This window comes from Trichechus manatus, unplaced genomic scaffold (assembly GCF_000243295.1).
Source record: "Trichechus manatus latirostris isolate Lorelei unplaced genomic scaffold, TriManLat1.0 scaffold00064, whole genome shotgun sequence".
NCBI lineage: Eukaryota > Metazoa > Chordata > Mammalia > Sirenia > Trichechidae > Trichechus > Trichechus manatus.
The window spans coordinates 7480223-7504451 of record NW_004444000.1 but is presented as its reverse complement, the minus strand read 5'-3'; the positions used below and the strand labels follow the sequence as shown (position 1 = coordinate 7504451).

The 24229-nt window shown below is 41.7% G+C and overlaps 2 protein-coding genes across 2 annotated transcripts in view; both read right to left on the bottom strand.

The window, feature by feature from the left end:
- The window catches only part of NFRKB (nuclear factor related to kappaB binding protein), a 50995-nt gene extending 36932 nt beyond the window's left edge, over positions 1 to 14063 (bottom strand). The window contains exons 1-2 of the mRNA XM_012556401.2: positions 13908 to 14063; positions 10837 to 11038 (exon numbers count right to left, since the gene is read on the bottom strand). Coding sequence (XP_012411855.1) covers positions 10837 to 11038; positions 13908 to 14042 — 337 coding nt within the window. The 5' untranslated portion in view covers positions 14043 to 14063. The remainder of the gene's footprint in view (positions 1 to 10836; positions 11039 to 13907) is intronic.
- A 3070-nt stretch (positions 14064 to 17133) lies between these two features.
- PRDM10 (PR/SET domain 10) overlaps positions 17134 to 24229 on the bottom strand; it is a 114838-nt gene continuing 107742 nt past the window's right edge. The window contains exons 21-22 of the mRNA XM_004379326.2: positions 23026 to 23129; positions 17134 to 20536 (exon numbers count right to left, since the gene is read on the bottom strand). Of these exons, the coding sequence (XP_004379383.2) occupies positions 20333 to 20536; positions 23026 to 23129 (308 nt within the window). The 3' untranslated portion in view covers positions 17134 to 20332. The remainder of the gene's footprint in view (positions 20537 to 23025; positions 23130 to 24229) is intronic.

Sequence of the window (24229 nt, the reverse complement as noted above, 5' to 3'; positions counted from 1 at the left end):
TGACTTTGGGTTCCCTACTACCACCAGCTTTCCTGTCCCCTCCTGCCTTCTAATCCTCGCCCATGAGATGGTGTGCGCCTTTAATCTCATTTTGTTTTATGAGCCTGTCTAATCTTTGGCTGAAGAGTGAACCTCAGGAATGACTTCATTACTGAGCTAAAAGGGTGATGGGGGTTACTGAACATTTTGATCTAAGCTTCCTGAGCATAAGGGGGAAAATGCAAAGAGAATTTAAAATATCGTGGAATCCAGACTTCCAGGAGTCACAGAGGGTGGATGAACCCCTGAAACTAGTGCCCTGAGATAAACTTTAAGCCAAAAATATCCCCTGAAGTCTTCCTAAAACCAAACAGTTTAGCTTAACTAGTAAAAAAAAGGTCTGCTTTGAGCATTATGCCCTTTTAAGAACTATCTATACGGGATCAAATTGACAACAGCAGGTATGCTATGATGAAAACTGAGGGGGAAAGATTGAGAAGCTAAGCTCAGAAAGCTAGAATAAGGGACAAAAGCACAAGATAGTCCCTTTTTTTCCCCCTTCCTAAAAACCAAAACAAACCCACTGCCATGGAGTCAATTCCAACTCATAGCAACCCTAAGGGACAAAGGTGAATCACCCCATGGGGTCTCCAAAGCTGTATATCTTTACAGAAGCAGACTGCCACATCCTTCTCCCATGGGGCAGCCAGTGGGTTTGAACTGCTGACCTTTCAGTTAGCAGTCAAACAGTTTAACCACTGTGCCATCAGGGCTAATATCCAAGATAACTAGTAACAGCAAACACAACCGTATGTGGCACACAACTGCTTGCATATATTAACTCAAATATTCTTCACAACAGCTCCATGAAAACGGTACTATTAGTTCCTCTTTTTACACATAAAGAAAGTGAAGCATAGACAAGTTAAATAACTTGTCCAAAGTCACACAGGTAATAAAAGAGTGGAACCAGCTTGGAACCCAGGTACTCCAGCTCCAGAGTCCAAGCTCTTAGCCACCATGTTAACTGCTTGCTGCATGGAAACAGGAAATTTGACCTTCAAGAAAAGAGCCAAGAGTTTAATCCTACTGACCCTGTTTTATATATAGAAATTGGACAAATAGCTTCTTTGCCTCTGTATTACTTTGTCTTTAGTTTCCCCTTCTTCTTCCCAGCCATGAAATGCTATGCTGTGCTGCTGTTAGCTGCCACTGAGTCGATTTCAACGCATGACGACCCCATGTGTACAGAGCAGAACTACTGTACCACTGCTGAAATGATTACATTTTAGATATAGCGGACTAAGGAAAATATATTATTAAAATTAATTTTACTTGTTTTTACTTTTCTTAATTAGGCTACTAGGAAATGAAAACACGTGGCTTATGTAATATTTCTACTGACCAACACTGGGCGAGAGTACAATAGAAAAAGGGGAAAAGCGGCATCAGTTTGTCTTATTTAGTGCTGCTATAAAAGAACTACCACAAGCAGGTAGCTTTATGAGCCTCACAGTTTAGGAGGTCGGAAGTTCAAATTCAGGGCATCAGCTCTAGGAGTAGGCCTTCTCTCTCTGTCGGCTGGAGAGGAAGGTCCTTGTCTCTTCTGAGCTTCTGCTCCTGGGCGATGTGGCTTGGCATGTCTCTTCCCCATCTCTGCTCTGCTCACTTGTTTAATCTCTTTTCTATCTCAGAAGAGACTAACTCAAGATACACCCTCCACTAATCCTGCCTCATTAACATAATAATGACAACCCACTCCCAAATGGGATTATAACCACAAGCATAGACGTTAGGATTTACAACACATATTCTGGGGGACATAATTCAATCTATAACACAGGTGAAGCTGGGCAGGGGTCAGATTACGTAGAGCCTTGCAGGATCTGGCGAACAGACCAGATTTTACTCTAAATTAAGATAAATGGTAAACAACTGAAGCTTTAAGATCATTCTGGTAGCTGGGAGGAGGTTTGTGGTTTAAGCAACCCAGGCAAGAGTCATCAGTGAAGAGATGGTAAGTTACAAAGAAGGAAAATGGAACTGAAAGAATAGTAATACAAAGAGGAACAATCAATGAAAGAGGGTTTAGCAAAGAAAGGAAGGCACAAATTAAACACGAGGAAACCCAGGACAAAGGAATCACGATGCAAAGGGAATAAAGTTTCAAGATGAAGAAAGTGGTCCTTGTATGAAATGTTACAGGATAATCAAGAAGAGAGATGAAGAGTAGCTGCTGACTTGGAAATTATATTCACTAAGGACACTTAGGCCAGAAAGAAAAACTGCTTGTTTTAACAACTGGTGAAATTTGAATATGGACTGTGTATTAGGTAACAGTATAAGCAAAGTCAAATGTACTGCCGTCGAGTCAATTCTAACTCACTGCGACCCTATACTGTCGCACAGTTTCCAAGGCTGTAAATCTTTACTGAAGCAGAGGGCCGCATCCTCCTCCAGTGGAGCAGCTGGTGGGTTCGAACCACGTCTTTCGGTTAGCAGCCAAGCACTTGAACCACTGTGCCACCAAGGCTCCCTAGGTAACAGTATATCAATGTTAAATTTTGTGAATTTGACTATTTATGATTACGCAAGAGAAAGTTCTTGGTTTTCAGAGACAAATGCTGAAAAATTTAGGGGAGTTCTATCTGTAATACTCTCAAATGGTTCAGTAAAAATAACGAAAATAATAGTGGGTAAAGGAGCAGAGTAGAAAACATAGCAGGAGACAGGTAGGGGCAGACAGCAGAAGGGCTCAAATACCAAGCTATTGAGTTTGGACTATATTTGTAGATATTAAAAAGTTTTAAGCAGAATGCCATGAAGTACGAGGGAAGTTAAATCTTACAGTACAGCAGAAAACGGATAGGAGAAGTGATGGGTTAGCATCAGAGACAACAGTTGTTGTTAGGTGCCATCAAGTCGGTTCCAACTCACAGTGACCCTACGTACAACACAACAAAACACTACCCAGTTTTGCGCCATCCTCACAATCATTGTTATGCTTGAGTCCACTGCTGCAGGCACTGTGTCAATCCATCTCATTGAGGGTCTTCCTCTTTTTCGCTGACCCTCCTACTTTACCAAGCATGATGTCCTTCTCCAGGGACTGATCCCTTCTAATAACCAAAGTATGTGAAATGTAGTCTTACCATCCTTGCTTCTAAGGAGAATTCTGGTTGTACTTCTTCCAAGACAGATTTGTTCATTCTTTTGGCAGTCCACAGTATATTCAATATTCTTCGCCAACACCACAACTCAACGGCATCAATTTTTCTTCCGTCTTCCTTATTCATCGTCCAGCTTTTGCACGCATATGAGGCAACTGAAAACACCATGGTGGAGGTCAGGCACACCTTAGTCTTCGAGGTGACATCTTTGCTTTTCAACACGTCAGAGAGGTCTTTTGCAGTAGATCTGACCAATGCAACGCGTCTTCTGATTTCTTGACTGCTGCTTCCATGGGTGTTGACTGTGGATCCAAGTGAAATGAAATTCTTGACAACTTCAATCTTTTCTCCATTTATCACAATGTCGCTTGTTGGTACAGTTGTGAGGGTTTTTGTTTTCTTTACGTTCAGATGTAATCCACACTGAAGGCTGTGGTCTTTGATCTTCATCAGTAAGTGCTTCAAGTCCTCTTCACTTTCAGCAAGCAAGGTCGTGTCATCTGCATATCACAGGTTGTTAATAAGTCTTCCTCCAATCCTGATGCTATATGTTCTTCTTCATATAGTCTAGCGTCTCAGATTATTTGCTCAGCATAGAGACTGAATAGGTATGCAAAAAGGATATAACCCTGAAGCACACCTTTCCTGACTTTAAACCACGCAATATCCCCTTGTTCTGTTTGAACGACTGCCTCTTGATCTATGTACAAGTTCCTCATGAGCACAATTAAGTGTTCTGGAATTCCCACTCTTTGCAATGTTACCCATACTTTGTTATGATCCACACAGTCAAATGCCTTTGCATAGTCAATAAAACACAGGTAAACAACTTTCTGGTTTCTCTGCTTTCAGCCAGCAGTTGGGAGCTATTGAAAAAAACAGTGACAGAAGAACTAGATGATGCCCAGACACTGCCACTGACCGTTCTGACCAGACACAATAGCAGGTCCTGGATAGAAAGGGAGAAAAATGTAGAACAAAACTCAAATGCCTAAAAAAGCCACACTTACTGCACCAACAGAGAACAGAGGAGCCCCCAAGACTATCACCCTAAGATACTGTTTGACCTTGGAACTGAAGCCACTCCAGGTGGTCACCTTTCATCCAAATAATATACTGGCTTATAAAATAAACAATTGTCAACCATGAGTCCTGTGCTCCCTTAAATAGTCAACTATATGAGACCAAACGGTCAACATTTACCATAAAACAAAGATAAGAAGCTAAGGAGTGACAGGGAACCTAGATTTATGAAAACAGAACAGAATGGAAATGATGAGAACATTGACACATTGTGAAAAATGTGACCAATGTCATGGAACAATCTGTATAAAAATTATTAAACGGGAAACTAATTTGCTGTGTAAACTTTCACCTAAAACGCAAATTTTTTTTAATAGTGATACTAGTAACAATAACTACAGCAATGAGACCACAAATATGGCAAAATGTTAACAGCTGGTAAAACTGGTGAAGAGTATATGTGTGTCTTAGTTATCTAGTGCTGCCATAACAAAAATACAAGTAGATGATGTTAACAAAAAGACTTTTATTCTCTCCCAGTTCGGGAGGCTAGAATTCCAAATTCAGGGCGTCAGGTCTAGCGGAAGGCTCTCTTTCTCTGTCAGCTCTGGAGTAAGGTCCTTGTCATCAATCTTCCCCTGGTCTAGGAGCTTCTCAGTGCAAGGACCCCAGGTCCAAAGGACACCCTCTGTTCCCAACTCTGCTTTCTTGGTGGTAGGAGGTCTCCATGTCTCTCTGCTCACGTCTTTTATATCTCAAAAGAGACTGATTTAAGACACAACCTAATCTTATAGATTGAGTCCTGCCTCATTAACATAACTGCCACTAATGCCATCTTATCAGCATCATACAGACAGAATTTACAATACACAGGAAAATCACATCAGATGACAAAATGGTAGACAATCACACAGTACTGGGAATCATGGACTAGCCAAGTTAACACACATTTTGGGGGGACACAATTCAATTAATAACATTCTACCCTTTGGTCCCCAAAAATTCATGTCCTTGCCACATGTAAAACACATTCACCCCACCATATCACAGCAAGTCTTAAATCAACTCCAAGTCCAAAGTCCAAAAATTCCTCATCTGTGAAATCTAGAATACAAGTTATCTGTTCCCAAATTACAATGGTGCAACAGCCACAAGCTAGACATTTCCATTACAAATGGGAGAAACTGGAGGAAAAGAAGGGATAACAGGTACCAAGCAAATCAGAAGAACACATTACATTAGCCCTCAAGGCTGGAAAATATTCCTCAGTTCTCCGATACCATTTAGACAATGACCCTGCCCTCTAGACTCTAGATACTGGCCACACTCTCTGGATTCTGAGTGGAGGCCCCCGGCCCTGGGCTTCAGCAATGCCTTCCAGGCCCACTGGAATGGCAACTCTGCTCCCTTAGCTTTGGGTACACCATTTGCCTAGTTCATCTGAGTGGCAATTCCACCCTTTGAGACCAAGGCAGCTCTGCTTCCTGTGTTCCTTGTCTCTTCAGCTTCTGCTTCCTGGTTCCTTGACCTCTCGGCTCTTTGGACCTCACTGCTAGCATCTGCCCAGCTGGGGCAAATGTTCCAAACAAAGCTCTTTAGCTCCATCAGTAAATGCCTGGAGGTACCCCACTCCACCACTAAACTTCAGCTGGAAGGCAATCGGCTCTCTCGCTTTGTAGGCTGGCATGTCTAGCTCTACCAGTAAGTGCCCAGAGACACCCTATTCCACCAGGAAGCCTCCCGCACAAAAGCACTCAGCTCTCTTGCTCCGTGAGTCGGCTCCAACACCGTCTCGCACTGGTCTCCTGGTTCTGCTGCTGCTGCTCGTCATCTGTGCTGTCTTCAGTATAACAGCTCTCCTCATTTCCTTCTGAGTCCTCACCAGAACTGTCTCTGATGTCCACAATTCCAACAATAGTCTCTTCAAGGCAATCTAGGCTTTTACAATTTGGCACTTAGAAACTCTTCCAGCCTCTATCCATTCACAGTTTCAAAACTGCTTCCACATTTTAGATATCTGTCAGAGCAGCACCCCACTCTCGGTACCAAATCCTGTCTTAGTTACCTAGTGCTGCTATAACAGAAATACCGTAAGTGGATGGCTCTAACAAAGAGAATTTTATTCTCTCACAGTCTAGGAGGCTAGAAGTTCGAATTCAGGGCACCAGCTCCAGTGCAAGGCTTTCTATGGTGACTCTGGGAGAGGTCCTTGTCATCAATCTTCTCCTTGTCTAGGAATTTCTTAGCACAGGGACTCCAGGTCCAAAGGACCTGCTCTGCTCCCAGCTCTGCCTTCTTGGTGGTAGGGAGTCCTCATGTCTCTCTGCTCCCTTCTCTCTATCTCAAAAGAGGCTGACTTAAGACACAACCTAATCTTGTAGATTGAGTCCTGCCTCATTAACATAACTGTCACTAATCTCACCTTATTAACATCACAGAGGCAGGATTTATAACACATAGGAAAATCGGATCAGATGACAAAATGGTAGACAATCACACAGTGCTGGGAATCATGGACTAGCCAAGTTGACACACATTTTGGGGGGACACAATTCAATCCATAACAATGGGCGTCCATTGTATATTCTCGCAACTTTTCTGTCAGTTTTAAATTTTTTAAAAAGTTGAACAAAAACAAAAAAAGAGATCACTGGTGGCATTAGCAAGAGCAGTCTCAGTAAGGTAGGAAGGGCATAGCCACAAGTGAATAGAAGCGGGGTAACTGAAAAAGACAGCTATGGACACCTTTCAACAAGTGTGGAGACAAAGGAAAAAGATACATGACAATAAAGGGGCCAGGTGATTGAGGATGTTTTTAGTCTGAAACCCCTGAACATACCTATAGACCAAGAAAGCATATGGAAACTGAATACTCATGTGGCGTGAATATGCAGGAGAACAGTGAACTGAGGAAACAAGGTCCCAGAGGAGATAACAGAGGAAAGAGCAGAGTTAACCTTAAATAAAAAGAAAAATCCTTCTTCCTCTGAGACAAGAAGAGTGGGTCAGAAAGGGAATGAATATAGTTTAAGCTGGGGTGGGGTAGGAGATGGAAAGTTAACAAATGGTGCTGGCAAAACTGGATGTCCATCTACAAAAAGAAGAAACAGGACCCATATCTCACGCCATACACAAAAAGTAATTCAAAATGGATCAAAGACCTAAATATAAAACCAAAAACTATAATGATCATAGAAGAAAAAATAGGATCAACACTAGAGGCCCTAAAGCATGGCATAAATAGGATACAAACTATAACAATACACAAACACCGGAAGACAAGCTAGATAAATGGGATCTTCTAAAAAATTAAACACTCATCAAGACTTTACCAAAAGAGGAAAAACAAAGCCAACAGACTGGGAAAAAAGTTTAGGCTATGACAAATCCGACAAAAGTATAATCTCTAAAATGTATAGAAAATCTAACACCCTACAACAAAAAAACTAATAATCCCATGAAAAAATGGGCAAAGGATATGAAGAGACACTTCACCAAAGAAGACATTCAGGTGGCTAACAGACAGTTGAGGAAAAGCGTGAGATCACTAGCCATTAGAGTAATGCAAATCAAAACTATAATGAGATACTATGTCACCCCAACATTACTGGCACAATCAAAAAAACAGAAAATAACAAATGTTGGAGAGGCTGTGGGGAGACTGGAACTCTTATGCACTGCTGGTGGGAATGTAAAATGGTACTACCATTTTGGAAAACAATACAGCGCTTCCTTAAAAAACTAGAAATAGAAATACCATACCTTCCAGCTATCCCACTCCTAGGAATATATCCTAGAGAAATAAAAGCAGTCACACAAATAGACATATGCACACTCATGTTCACTGCACCAGTATTCACAATAGTCAAAAAATGGAAACAACGTAAATGCCCATCAACAGATGAACAGATAAACTATGGTACAAACACACAATGGAATACTACGCAACGGCAAAGAACAATGATGAATCTGTGAAACATCTCACAACACGCATGAATCTGGACGGCATTAGAAATAAGTCAATCACAAAAGGACAAATACTGTATGAGACCACTATTATAAAAACTCATAAAAAGGTTTACATACAGAAAGAAACAATCTTTGATGGTTACAAGGGAGGAAAAGGGTGGAGAGAAACACTAACCAGACAGTAGGTAAGTGGGAACTTTGGTGAAGGGTAAGACAGTAGACAAGACTTGGGAAGTCAGCACAACTTGACCAAGGCAAGGTCACAGAAGCTTCACAGCACATTTGAACTCCACGCAGGACACAATTAACGGGTTGAGGGCTGGGGACCATGGTCTCAGGGGACATCTAGCTCAACTGGCATAACATAGTTTATAAAGAAAATGTTCTACATTCTACTTTGGTGAGTAGCATCTGGGGTCCTAAAAGCTTGTAAGCGGTCATCTAAAATACTCCACTGGTCTCACCCTGTCTGGAGCAGAGAGAATGAAGAAAATCAAAGACACAAAAGAAAGACTAGTCCACAGAACTAATGGACTACAACTACCACAGCTTCCACCAGACTGAATGCAGCACAACTAGATGGTGCCTGGCTACCCACACTGATAGCTCTTACAGGGATCACAATAGAGGGTCCAGGATACAGCTGGAGAATAAAGTAGAACAAAATTCTAACTCACACAAAAAAGACCAGACTTACTGGTCAGAGACTGGAGAACCCCGAGAGCATGGCCCCAGCCACCCTTTCAACTCAGTACTGTAGTCACTCCTGAGGTTCACCCTTTAACCAAAGATTAGACAGGCCCATAAAAAAAATACAAAACAAGACTAAATGGGCACACCAGCCCAGGGGCAAGGACAAGAAGGCAGGAAGGGACAGGAAAGCGGGTAATCGGGAACCCAAGGTTGAGAAGGGTAGAGCTGACATGCTGTGTGATTGGCAACCAATGCCACAAAACAACATGTATATTAACTATTTAACGAGAACCTAATTTTCCCTATAAACCTTCATCTAGAATACAATAATGTAAAAAAGAAATGCCATTCCCTAATTATTTTGCCCAAATGGCAGTTTATTGTACTTGAAAATAAAAAAATGACATTTCTTTTAAAATACCAAAAAAAAAGAGAGAGAGGTGGTTTGCTCATGCTTGAGGCCCCTGGCTTGAGTGAAATATACCTCTGCCAACATAGAGAGGAATTCCTCTCTTAACTACTAACCCACCGAAGGAGAAAGTGTTCATTTTAAACCCCTAAGACATTGCCATGTTTGAAATGATAAGCCTGCTCCTTTCAGCAGTCAGCAGCTGTCAAGCTGTCCGTTTCAACAGAACTCAAGGAGGTACGCTGTCCTTTTAGGGCCTTCTAGCAAAGCAAAGCAATCTCAGAGAAGGGGAGGGAAAGAGGCTTTAGGCTGCCTCTGTGCCCTCTCCATAAGACAGGAAGGGAACTATGATTCAAGAGTGGTCCCAACTCATTCTAGAATCCCGACTGCAAACGTGAGGATCATCAACAGACTTTTGGGAAATAAGATTATCACACGGTCCCAAAGTATCACCCCACAGATTTCTTCTTAATTATAAACAAAAAAAAAAGTACCCTTACAATCTTAAAATTTTCAGCTTAAACTGGTAGGAAAAAGTTAACACGGGAAGGAAAGAACTTGGGAGTTGAGGTCATCTGCTAAGAGTGAAAAGAAAATTTCAATTCAAAAATCAAGGGGTCTGGCAGACACCACTTAAACAAGTGATCAAACCTGGCATTACCAACCATGGAACACACTGACATTACGTGCCTCCAGAGGGAATGAACTGGGAAAGACGTAATATTTCCCACACACATTCTTGCCAAAAACTTTTAACCTGAATCCAACCATGAGGAAATAAGAAGACAAGTCCCCGGAAATTAGAAAATTTTACAATTCAAATGTCCTGGGCTCTTCAAAAACGTGCCTTGAAAGAAAAAAAAAAGGCAAAGGGCCCTAAATTCAAGGAGCTAAAGAGTCATGAGACCCAAATGCAATGCATGAAATCTAACTGGATCCTGAATTGAAAAGGAAAAAACAGGGAACTATAAAGGACATTTTCAGGAACAATTGAGAAAATTTGAATACGGAGTAATATTCAGTGCTACTATTAGCTCAGTGTTAAATTTCTTGTGCGTGATAACAGGATTGTGATCATGTGACAGAATATCCTTAGTCTTAAAACATACGTGCTGCTGGCATACTTGGCAGTGAAGTGTCATGCTTTCTGCAGCCAAAAAAAAGGTGAGTGTGTGTGTGTGTGTGAGTTGGTGTGTGTGTGTGTGTGTGTGTAAAAGAAAAGAAACGGCAAAACAAGTTTTAAAAAATTTTAAAGTAGTCAAAAGAGGACTTTTGGGGTGCTGGTAATGTTCTACTTCTTGATCTGGGTGGTGGTTACATAGCTGAGTTTGTATTATTAAAAACTGTTGAGCAATACACTTACTATTCATGTATTTTTTGCACATGAAACAATAAAATTTTATTAAACTAAAATAAATAAATAAATAAAAGTAGCCCAGGCAACAAAGTGCTGCACAAAACCTCTCTCTGCTGAATCAATCAATATGTGAAAATAAAAACAGACAAAATAAAATGAAGGAGAGAACACCCACATGTGGTGAATGTGTCCTGCACCCACCACCTCCCTCCAAAAAAGACTGCTGAGCTACAGACCTCGGAAAAGCTTCTGGGCAATGTGCAGAGGGTTTCCAAAGCGGAAGTTCTCCCCACTGAACAGGGCGAGGATAAGCTGGTTTTGCTGCTCCATACTGTCCTGAGGAAAGTGAGGCAGGAACTGCTGAAGGTATTCACGCTGAGAGTCACTTAGTACTTCTTGCCACGTTGACAGGCTGACTACATCAAAGAATATCTCAGGCTAGGAGAATTAGGAAAAGTGGGAGAAAAGCAAACCACAAAAAAATAAGTTTTTAAACAAACTAAAATTCCAATGATCCTTACTCAATTCTCAAAACTTAAAGATTAATAAAGACTATACAGAGACCAAAATCTTATACCCAACAGTAAATAATAATCCAGAAGAAGCTGATCTTGGTATAGAGAATACCATTTGGTAACCATCTCTGCCAACAAGGGGTATGATACTGGCCATTTGAATTCAGCTTAAACTGAGCAGCTGGAAAAAGTTAACATAGGGAGGAAGGAACTTGGAGTTGAGGTCATCTGCTAAGAGTGAGAAGAAAATTTCAACTCAACAACTGTCTACTGAATATCTCCTGTGTGCCAAGTACTCAGCTAGACTAGCGTACATAGTTCTCCAGGATGAAGGACAGTTAAACAAGCAAATTCAATGTAGGATAATAAGTGCTGATGAGTACAGAAGCAAACAGAAGAAACATACATCCCAGACTTAGGTGTCAAAGAAAGCCTACCAGAGGGAGTGACATTTAAGATAGTAGAAGGATAAGGAAAAGGAAAACAATGTTGCGGGAGAAAATCCATGGAGTAAAACCATAAAAACAAAAGAACAATTAATACAAAAGATGGCAGTTAGCTACAGGGAAAGGATAAGGATAAGACAGGGAGGGGTGCCCAGGGCGCTCTAATGGTGTTGGTGACAGTCTACCTCTAACCCATGCAGTGGGTGTTCACGCTGAAAACGTACATATACACATTTTATATATTTTTCTTATGCATGACACATTTTTTAATTAAAAAAAGAGTTCAGACACTGGCTGCAGCAGACAGGGAGGGAGGAGGGAGGCAGTAGACCATAGAAAGAGTAGCAAGGGATTTGAAACACATAAAATAGTTGTGACTTTATTCTAAAGACAATGGAGAGCCGCTGAAGGGTGAAGCAGGAGACAACCCAGAAATCCAACCACCTCCTAGGCATCTCTGCACGTATGAATCAAACGCACCTCAGACTCAATGTGCAAGATCGCCCCCTGCACACCTAGTTTTGCTCACTACTGTACTCCTATCATCTAACTCAGTGGCTGGCATAGACTAAGCCCTCAGCAAGACAAGCACTGGCTGACTAAAGGAAATGACAGCGATTTACTGAAAGAGTACACAAAATTAAGAAAACGCAGGACGAGATGGATATATGCCAACTTCAGTACAGTTGTTACTTTAGATGGGAAGGGGATTAGACAACAGCACAATGGTGGCTTCCACTTTATCTACAATGTTTGACATCTTGAAATAAAAATCTGAAGCCAATATGATTAAACGAAATTATCTCCTAAAACTGAGTGATGCCTAAGAGTACTGCTATGTTATTCTCTGTTGTTGTTGGGTGCCATCGAGTTGATTCCAACTCCTAGCGACCCCATGTGACAGAGCAGAACTGCCCCACCGGGTTTTCTTGGCTGTAAGCTTTACAGAAGCAGATCATCAGGTCTTTCTCCCATGGAGCTGCTGGGTGAGTTCCAACAGCCAACCTTTCAGTTAGCCAAGCGCTTGACCGTTGTGCCATCAGGGCTCCTTATATTATTCTCTACACTTGCCTGTATGTTTGAAACATGTCAAAATGAACTAAATAAATAATCAAATAAGTGAGCACATACAGTACCTTGCAAATAGCAAGCACTCAATAAACAATATCCATCTTAATGGTGACTACACATCCTGCCTATAAACATGGCAGGGCTTCAAACCGGTTAGAAATGGTTCAGTCATAACTCATGGAAACAAGGGAAGTGTACGTGTTACACAGCAACCAAAGCTCCTGCCCATGGGATTTTGTCCCAAGTAGGAAACAGCGCTGTCCCGCTCAAAGATGACGATGGCAACCACCCAAGCTGCTTTGAATGTGTGCTGCATCATCATTGAGAGGGGCAGGCCTGTTTCCTACTCGGGATCAGATACCACAGGCAAGAGCTCTGGTTGCTATGCAACATGTATGCTGCCCTTGTTTCAGCTGGCCACGACTGAACCGTTTCTGACCAGTTCAAAGCCCTGGAACGTGGTCAACAGCATGCTGCCATCCTATCCCAGGGCATGTACTTTTAATTTAGCCCTGGTGGCGCAGTGGTTAAGTGTTCGGCTGCTAACCAAAAAGGTCAGCAGTTCAAATCCACCAGCCACTCCTTGGAAACCCTATGCGGTAGTTCTACTCTGTCCTATAGGATTACTATGAGTCAGGACTGAATAGACAGCAACGGGTTCGTTTTTTTTTTTTTTCTTTTCCCAGTTCGGTTATCTTATGGACACAGATAATATGTTTGCATTTTGTTTAATGATTCACAACATGGGTAACCATTTTAACGTTAAAGAAACCCAAACCAGTAGCCATCGAGTTGATTCCAACTGTGGCAACCCCATGTGTTACAGAGTAGAACTGTGCTCCATAAGGTTTTCAAGGCTGTGACCTTCTGGAAGCAGACTGCCAGTCCTTTCCGCCAACGCACATCTGGGTGGGTGTGAACTGCCAACCTTTCAGTCAGTCATCAAGCTCTTAACTGTTTGTGCCACCCAGGAACATCTTACTGTAAATATATACATAATTCTGCTCTTGAAATATTAAACTTTTTAATTGCTGGAAATTATTACCAAGTTATTTTGACATGTTCTCACACATGAAAAATGTAGTTTACACTTGATTCCAACTAAATATTAAATAGACTTTACACTTAAAAAAAAATAAAAGATTACCCACAATGTAGAAAATGAAACAGGGGGAGCACAAAAGACTGGAAACTTGTACAGAATGGCCAAGTTTCAGAAGCGCTCCTATGGGAAAGTTAACGGTAGAAAAAGACTGAGACAAGGTCAATGCTTACATCCTCCAAGAGGTCCTCGGGCAGACTAACTCTGGTCCCTCCCAGCAGGCAGTCCTCCATAATGCGAGTGCCATTGCCATCTCCACAGGGACCCAGTTCCAGGGGATCCGTCAGCATATGGTCCAAGGAATCCATTGTTTACTCTTCACAGGTACTCTTGATTAAGTATATCCAGTGATACCTTGGGATAAAACCAAAAAACAAACCAGCTGCTGTCACGTAAGCTCCAGCTCATGGAGACTCCGTGTGTGTCAGAGCAGAACTGTGCTCCATACGATTTTCAGTGGCTGACCTTTCGGAAGTAGATCACCACGCTTTTCTTCCAAGTGCCTGTGGGTAGGATTCAAACTGCTAACCTCTCAGTTAGTAGCTAAGCATTTAATCATTTACACCACCCAGATGGGAAGGCAGAAATCCCAGGGATCCAGTTGATGCCAACATTCTTGCAGGAAATATTCTGGCCCAGACAATATTCACTCTCAACAATCTCTAGTCTATTCTGATCTTCCTTACATCCTAACTACAGCTAAACAGCTCTTCTCCCTCCCTTCCACCAACACACTCCCATCTGAGTTTCCAAATCTTATCTGGTAGGTTTCCTGTTTCTCAGAATGCTCCTACACTAATTCCTAAATTCACAGGATTTCTGGTGCTAACACAACTGTATTAATTAATCCACATAAACTCCTGAGGCTCCAGCAGCTGCCCATGACAACCATTAAAGTCAGAGGCCAATCTGCCTTTAGTTAGTCCACTTGATCTTTATAACCATGTAAACTTAAGGCAGTGTAATCTCCTTCCTGTAACAACTGGACACTGCCAATCCCGTTAAAAAAAAATACATATTAAAACATTTTCTGAAAGCATCTCACAAAGCTGAGAACTGGAATCAGACATAAAGCTGAGGCCACAGGACTGAACAAAGCTAACAGGACCACAGGGAGCTTGAATTCAATCACTCTCTAAGCTTTACTGAATCCATCCTAACTTATTCCCATCCTATTAAAAATAGTACAAATGAGCTAACAAACACAGTAAAACGGGGAAAAAAAAAGTGAACTTAAAGAATCAAAACACCAAACTTTTAGCCCAGGTCTGTCACTAATTCCCAGTGACCTTACACAAATCCTACCTCTCCAGGTGTCAGTCTCCGTGTCTGTAAAATGAAGGGGCGTTGGACCAGGTCTTCTCTACTGATGTTTCCAATCCTAGAATTCTGCAATGAATAATCTCAGATGAGTGACAGCTTATATTACTTAACGTAGGCACTTTTTATTTCCAAGACTCTCAAACGATAAAAAGCAGACAAAAACAAAACAAAAAACAAAACAAAACCCCTTGTCATCAAGTCGATTCTGACTCATAGCGACCCTACAGACAGAGGAGAAGTGCCCCACAGGGTTTCCAAGGAGCGCCTGGTGGATTCGAACCGCCGACCTTTTGGTTAGCAGCAGTGCTCTTAACCACTACGCCACCAGGGTTTCCGAGTGTTACACTACTTCTAAGATAAAGCACCTTTCCACTAAATTATTTCAAGTTATCTTGAAGAGATTTCCAACCCATGTAAAGATACAGGGAAAAGAATAGTGTTGGGTCAAGGCAGATGAGTGGCCCCCAAGCAACTGTGCCCTAATATCCTTCAGCATGTGGCAAAATTACAACATCCTCAACATTCCTGGTGCCTGAATAATCGAAGCAAGCAGGAAAGTACAGGCCTGTAGGTTTAATAAAACTTTAAAATAGAAAAAAAAATGGGGGGGGGGGACAATCTAGGGCTCAGAGTAAAACTCTCTTAAAAGAACTGGCATACAACAAGATAATAGCTCCAAAGTTACTGTTCTCCCTGACTCTTGGGAGCATCACCTGTTTGCTCACCTTGCTCACAGGTTTCCTCGACAAGGGTGGATATGTAGCTAAATTTAACCTATTCAAGTGACAAATCTTTGTCCTGCCACTATTCTGACCAGTGCCTCAAAATACAAAAAGCAGGCAGCTGCCAGGACGTTGAAACACCGGAAGCCAAGGGTTCGTAAGTCTTGCGGCGTCCTGGGCCTCTTCAGTAGTCCAGGAAGGCTTCTCCCAAAGGCCCTGCCTCTGCACCTGGGCAGCGACTTTTCCTCCTGGACTCTACCCAACGCAGAAGCCAAACCCTCGGCTCCCTCCCGAGCAACCGCCAGCTCCAAATCCGCGAAGCCTGCAGCAAACTCCTCCACAACAGCCCAAGGCCCGGGTCCTGCCTTCGAAACACACCTCCCTCACCCTCGGCCCCTCTCCCACACCGTACCTAACCCTAACCCTCACCCCCCGGACCACCTGGCTCCCGGCGCGCCCGCTCCCCCTCCCACAGGAGCTGCCACCATCGGAGACCCAGCTGCTCCCTCCTTCTGCTCTCCGGCGACATTTCATCCTCTCGCCGGCCACGACCCGCCCTCACCTGAGCCGGGGCTGCTGCCTCCTAACCCGCTAAGCTTCCCGGCCCACGGCTCTCAGACGCGCTCGCTCCCGCAAGACGCCCTGGTGCGTACACGCTCCGGGCTCGGGCGGCGGAAGGGGCGGGGCCTCGAGGGGCGGGCCGAGAGAACGCCAGGGGCGCGGCTTAATGAGGCGGGGCTTGGGATGCCGGGGGCGGGATTGCGATGAGGGAAACACGGAGCAAGCCGGGGCCAGCGCTGCGGTAGGCGGGGCTTAAAGGGCGCCAGAAGCCGAGCTCCAAGGACCGAGACCTCGAGAGCGCCGGGGGCGGGGCTGTGAGGGGCCGGGCGTGGGATGCGAGGGGCGGGGCGGGGCGTGGGCTCAACGTTCTGCGGGTATCGGTGATGGCTGTTTCTGCTCGGCTTGTAGGTCTCACCTGGTTTTCGAGCTTCCAGAGGGCACAGAAGGTGCCTCAGTCGTCTTTGCCTAGAGGATTAAAGCTCCAGAGTCTGAAGGAGTAAATGCAATTTTATTAGAGAACGTTTTTAGAGAGCATACTCTGCCCCGGACTGTACTAAGCACTTTATATCCACTTTGTACTACAGGTGTCTGAACCCTGCACTATTATTTCCCAGTCTCACAGCTGAGGAAACCCGGGTTCCGAGACGTAGAGTAAGAATGAACTCAGCCTTGCCTCCCGGTGTGGGTCCCCGGTTCGCGGCCCAGGAGAGGGTATTTCTCCCACCGGTCCCCCAGCCCACGACGTCAGAAAGTAAACACGTGAAAGAAGTACATTTTACATCAAACTCGATCATGTTCCCCTTGTATCTAGGTCCTTGTTTTCTTATTCGCTGATTTTTATCTAGAACGGCTCCCGTCAGTCCTGCAGATACATTCACTTCTCCTGGGTGGATGGAAAATACGTCAAAGAACCTGACTGACGGCGCTAATAGGTTTGGAGCTGTTCCTCCCTTGTTGGAAACCACCTATTTACAAATAAAACACAGTCTCTGCCCCATTACTGGCTCCACGCATGCCCTTGTCCTCTGCCACTCGGAGTCACTCTATTGGGAGATTCTTTAATTAGAATTCACTAAGTACAAATGGCCGGGGAAACAGCATTCCAGAGTTGTCATCATAAACCCCCTTACCTTCGGTCTGTGATCAGACTGAAGTGAGCTGGAGTCAAAACACTGTAAATTGGAATACTTAAAAAAAAAAAATTTGAACATCTCAGTAGCTGTTACAGCTTTGCATATACAAACAAGAAACTTGTTTATTAAAAAAAATATTTATTAATTTTTACACCTGCTGGATAGCACAAGACTATTAACACTATAGCTCACTGAATGTACAATAAATGTTCACATTTCAATAACAGGACAGGGTTAACACTGTCAACCAGTACATCAGCTTTAGCATCTCATGAAGTGCTTTTTAGCCCTAGTTCTGAGTTTTTAAAAGGACAATTCCAAATTAGAAAACAATTCAACGAGAAGATCAAAACAATAGGTTTTTCCAGAATAGCAGGAATTTTACATGATGAAATGTCTATTTATGTGGGCACAAATCAAACAATAAAAATATAAAATCTATATGTAACCTACCCCAAAATTTTCACCCTGCACTGAATGAATTCTACAGTGCCAAAGTACCTTGAGAGAGGCCACAATATAAACATTGGCTACATTTTTTTTTTTTTTCCAAATTGGGTCTTCAGATGGCTTAGCATCTCCCATCTCTTCAAATTCAAGTCCTTCTGGAAATCTGTTACCTCAGGATGAATGTGGAGAATACTTGATCTTAAAGCAATGTTATTTGACTTGACTGCAACACGCATTTCGGTTGAAAATATACAAATTAATTTTAGCGTCTTTACTTATTCTATATAAGGAAAACAGGGGGAAAAAAAAAACTAGAAGGGAAAGAGACAAAGAGGTCCTCCCACAGTATTTTTCTCTGTGTATTTTAAAACTTGAAATAACTGGCAGAAAACGAACATTCCATTCAGTGAAACGTTTCCATTTTAATCAATAAATTATTCGAGGGAGGGAGAGATACCTGGCTGGTTCAAATTAAAAAGGACCCAGAGGGACCAAATTTAAGTTATAAAGACTAAAACTGGACCTTTTGGAAAGTCTAATATTCTTCACCTAGCGATTCTTTCCTAGACTGGAACAGGTAAGCAAACATTAGGGAATTTACAATCATTATATTGGTGGGACTTTGTGACCCAGAGTCTCTATTTTGTGGCTCCACATCAATATTTTCTGTTGAAAACATCAATATCTTTGTCACCAAAGAAGATCTAGAGTCTACTTTCAGTTTCCACATATTTACCAAGTAACTTTCTCAAGTTCTCTTAGTACCCAAATTTTCTAGGAGACTAAATGAGGTCTCGAAAATAAAGTGCAAAATCTCTATATTAGTAAAGTTATTTCAGCAGAACTGTTTAGTATTCAGAAAAGTATCTTTACCATAAAGAAGCTACTATGTTTCTTGATTTATAGAACCAAGTTTACCCAGAAATGTAAATTAAATTAGTTAACTTCATTTGAAGTTAGGTGTTCCCATTCTGTAGTGATAAATTCTGCTGTGCAATAATTATATTTAAAAATGTGTTAGTAACTATGTCACAAAAAGTTACTAAAATATATACTGATTTCTGAGATGTCTTATGCATACAATCGGAATGTACAGTAAAAAGAAGGAAAATATCATTTTCCTCTGTTGAATTCACGGCAAGCAAGGAGCACATATAGGAAAAACTGTTACTGAGACAGGTTTTTTTTCCTCTCCCAACTAACAGTGTACTATTCATAAAGATTAGATATCTTCCAGATCCCTTAACATATTATAAATGGTCCCCACATATTTTAATTTTTCCCCTAAGTGTGAAGTTGGTCATCTTACAAAAAGGTCCAGGTGAGTTTAAAGTGTAAGATATAAGGAAGATCACCTTGTCATCCAACCTTAAGGAATGTTCGTTTTAAGATAGCATTAAAAGTACTAAAATACATCGAATGCTATGAGCAAGGGTTGAATGGTAAAGGCAAGGAATTTATCCTTCACCAGTGAATGGTAGCTGGGTCCTGTAAGGCAGTGACACAGTTCCAGTGTTTTTGTTTTTTTCCACTTAAAAAGAAAATATATATATATATATGATTGTTTCAATAATTGTTCTTGTATCAATCTCTCTTTTTTAATGCGACCACAATCAGAGAACGGAAGGCAAAACTTTAATGCAGAGGTTTAAATTTTGCTGACATCAGGACACTTTCTCTTCCAGAAAATCCACCTTTGTGGAGTGACCACTACCTGCATGTTAAGGTTCTAACCTCATCAGCTGGGAGGGCCAGAATCTATGGTAAGCATTCCCAACAACCCAACAAAGTTTTCAGAAAAAGGGAAAGTTTAAAAAAAAAAGTGAACAATAAGAAAAATTTAAATGACAGTTTTCCTTCAGAACGTCACTACCAAACCTTTGTTTCATCATTTTTATTTCCATATTCAATAGGCTCCCTTTGTTAAATCACTGGAAACTCAACATCACAAATAAAGCAGTTTCGATCTAATTCAAGCCCGTAAAATGCTACTCCTCTTTTACTGCCACGGCTTAGAACTGAGAAGTCCAGTGACTGTTCAATTGGTACATCTTTTCTCCACTTTTCGCATGAATACAGCATGCCACTTAAGAGTTCCATAAAGGAAAAGTAAGGCTTATCAATGTGTTAAAAAACCAACTCAAGAGCAGGGCAAAGCTTCTCCATCTTGAAATCTCCTTTCCCCTGAAAGACCTCTATTCCGTGGCAGAAACCCCTTAGGGTTTGAAGACTCAATTTGGTAAAGCTGACCTTGGTGAAATAAACCTCACCGTCTATCTGAATGTCAAAATTGTAGTTTCCAACTCTTGGGTGAGTAATAAATTTTTAAAAACAGGGTTCTAAGTGTCAGAAACTTTCAGACGTGATGAATGAGAAGAGATATGACTGATTCTCTCTCTCGGACGAGAGTTACGGTTTAGTGATGTGCACTTCACTGCTTCCGTTCCCATTGGTGGTGGCTGTGATGATGTACTGCGTGGTCTGTTGTTGGCTGGTTGTCTGGGGGTCCAAGGAGTCATTGTGTACAGATGGCTGAACCTGGACTCCACTGGAAAGGGCAGAGGTTTGCTTTTCCCCCAATTCTGGTTGACTTTCTGATAACACATAATGACCCTAGAGCAGGAAGAAGAGGATCTTTAAAAATCTGAGGCCTAAAAGAGGGTGGGGAGGGGAGGGGGGTGTTACTGGTAGGAAGAGGGAATATGCAAAGAAATGTTACAAGGGAACACCAAGATAGGCCCCCATAGGAGATGATTTTACTTAAGTCCTTTAGAAAGGACTAGTCAGTTACACTCATTGACTACACAGGTAATTTAAGGGAGCACTTTAGTTTTTCTAGCAAATGATATAGTCAAGAACATCAGGTATGAAACTAACATAAAAATGGTAACCTACATGGCAAAGAAAACATGTTACTGTGCTGCTCCTAAGAATTTAGAAATTCAGGAAATGAGATTATTATCTGTCAATTTAATTTTAGGATTAATACAAAATAGATCAAAAAAAGAGATATTTAAAGTCACTTTAAAGAGGCAGAACGGCCCCTAAGCCAGGGAGTTGCGATCAATGGTTCCTCGACTTTAGAATTTCAAAGACCAGCAAAATTAAAAAATAATAATAATAAAAGGTCTCAATATTTTATTTTGCCAAGTAAGGTCATTTTAAAAAAAAAAATGCTTCCCTCAAATAAGAGACATTTAACACTCACAAGCATGGGAAGAACATAATCTTAGAATAAAGCCCCTTATTGTGAACAGAGTTAGCTTTAGGGAAACTCATACATTGTCCTTGTTTTCTCTAATTTTCCCTCTGATCATGAAAATGTCTTCATAGACATACTATTTCAGATGTTGATATTTTTAAAGACAGAATGTGTCAGTCAGAAGGAGGACTGGTCAGCCACAGAGGCACAGAAAAAAAGAAAGTCACAGAGGAAATCTCAGGCAGTAGCTTTTCCAGGCACTGTGCAAAAAAAAAAAAAGCTAAAGGCAAATCCCTATTGGATTCATCTAGAGCTGTATGTTCTGAGTCTATGCTCACCAAGCAACTTTCTGATTAAGACTTGATTCCCCGTGTTGACTCTTCTTCTAGGGATGGGGGTGGTTCTCAACCTAGGGTCCACCGACCCACAGGGAGTCCACAGGTGGACTTCAGAGAATCCACGTACCCCTGAAAATAGACATTAAAATGTACGTGTATATACATTGGGGTGGAGGGAGGGGAACAGCCCTGGCTATAATCAGGTTCTCAAAGGAGTTCCTGGCCAAAAATGATAAAGAATCAATGGGTCCTATAGGGAGCAAAACAATTCACTGAGCTTGCCAATGTGACTACTTCATTTCACATTAGTTACTGTTTTCACTGACAACTAATAATGTATTACTGTGGATTTATACATCTCTCCTAAGTCTAGTTAATGTGAGTTTGTGTGAATGTGAGTTTGAGTTAATGTGAGTTGACTGAACTCGTAGTATGCTCTTTAAAAAATCAGGTTTTTAAGGTCCCTGGACTACCTTGCTAGTAGCCCCTGGGAGGCACAATCGGTTAAGCGGTAGACTACTAACCAAAAGGTTGGCAGTTCAAACCCATCCAGAGGCACCTCAGAAGAAAGGCCTGGTGATCTGCTTCTGAAAAACCACAGCCTTGAAAACCCTACGGAGCACAGTTCTAATCTGCAACGTGTGATGTCTCCATGAGTCAGAAGCAACTTGATGGCAACTGGTTTAGCTTGGTTTAGGACTGCCCTGCTGCCCTTTGAGGCCTCTTGGGAGATGGTCAGCCTTCCCCTAGGAACACCTCAATCTCTTTAGCCACTGAAGGGTATTTTTCATCATTTATGTAAATTTACGTACCCTGTCTTCTAATAACTTAGAGGCAGGTGAAAACAATTAGTATGGATGAAAACAGAGGTAGACAGCACACACAGTCGACGGTGACTTGGCCAATTTAAATATAACAGGATAATGCACGGCAGTGTTTTTCACTTTGGGGTAAAATAGTTTAAAATAGCTCCATAACTGCTTCATTATATTATTCTCTTCCAATCCAGGACCAGTTATCTTGAGGACATATATATTTTCCAAGAAGCACATAAAAAAGTGATCAATTATGAATCCATACATATATTGATCTAGGAGTTTCAGTATACAGTAAAACCTGCGAAAGCCAGAACCTGTGTAAGGTGGAAACCTGTCAGAGAAGGAAAACTCAGATATTTCCACTAAAATGAGAAAGAAAAGTGGTAAGACTGCACCCCGTCAAGAGTGGAGTTTTCTCGTCTTTCTCCTGTCAAGTTCCAGCTCTCACAGGTTTCACTGTAGTTATTAATTGGATAGATATTGATAATTTGCTATATCCCAGTCTCTGTGCAAAGCATGAGGATAAAGAGATAAAGACCAAGCCCCATCTTTCAAGGAATTCATAGTCTACTGGGAGAAGACAGAAGAGTAAACCAATAATTAAACTGTGATAAGGGTTATAACATAGCATCATGGGGTATTATGGGCATACAGAGGAAGTCTTCCAATCCATATATGAAGGTGGGGAGGGAAGGGTGGCGCCATGTGGTGGGCAGGAAAACCCCACTAAGCAGCGTAGCTTACCGGAGTGACCGCCTTTACTTGGCCAGCGGTGACAGGAGCTGCCACACCACTATCTGTAATCACAAACTGACCAGGGGGAAGGGTCATCATTTGGATCTCAGACGCTGAAAAACAGAAAATATCCATAGTTCAGTGGTCTCAGATTTTAATACAAGCTGTAGAAACAAATACCTCACTGACGGCCACCTTCTCCGTTGAGACATTTTCCACGGATTTGCTCAATGAGAGATTCTTATGATGATGTGATTTTCTTGATATAGTGAATGCATCTCTGATGAGAACTGAACGCGTGAGAAAAGGCTAGTACAGAAGTGCTGAATATCAGAGACAAGCAATGAATCCCCGCTCCAGTGTGGCTTCTGAATATCCCATAAGGACAAATATTCAACAAATTTTAAAACTTTGAAATAAGTTAGAGATTTACGAGTTAGCTCAATATTTTTATCTTTTCTATTTGGACTTGAATTAGTGGCACAAATGCACCCACTGGTATCTAGCAATCACAACTTAATCTTACCTGAATTTGATTTCACCATTAGTTTTATTAAAGCAAATTAAAAACAAATTTCACCCTAGCACTCAGTTTATGGTCTCTAAAGAAAATTTTCTACTAAAGGAACCAAGGCATCTTGGAAAAATGGCTGATTCCAGACCTGGGGCAGAAGACATAGAAGGTGAGCCTAGAACATCTTGTCATACCAGAAAGCAAGACGTCATCAAAGACTACTACTGGGGTCATGTCAAGAAGACACAGGAGCCAACCTGGTCAAAACATCAATAAGAATAACAACTGCAATGGATAAATATAGTAAAATTCATGAGTATGGAATGATACTGAAGTACACACATACCCTCAGGAGTCACCTTGGATAATACTAGGAAATCAACTCATTATATTGAAAACCAGCAAATAAAGGGAATGAACCAGGTACTTAAAACATTTATTTTGCCTTTCCTGTGCAAACTGTACCACAGGTACCTGGGCAGCTGAGGAAAAGTATTTTATCTTTATAGAAGTTTTCTAGCTTATTAATGAGTAAAAAATGATAGAATTAGAATATCACAACTTTGCAACCCATAATGAAATAATGGAGCTAAGCAATTAACATCAATGACTGCTAACATCACAAAAAGAGAGACAACCAACCATTATGTGCCTCATGGAAGTATACAACACCAGCTATGCAGTATCTCGGGGCGGGGG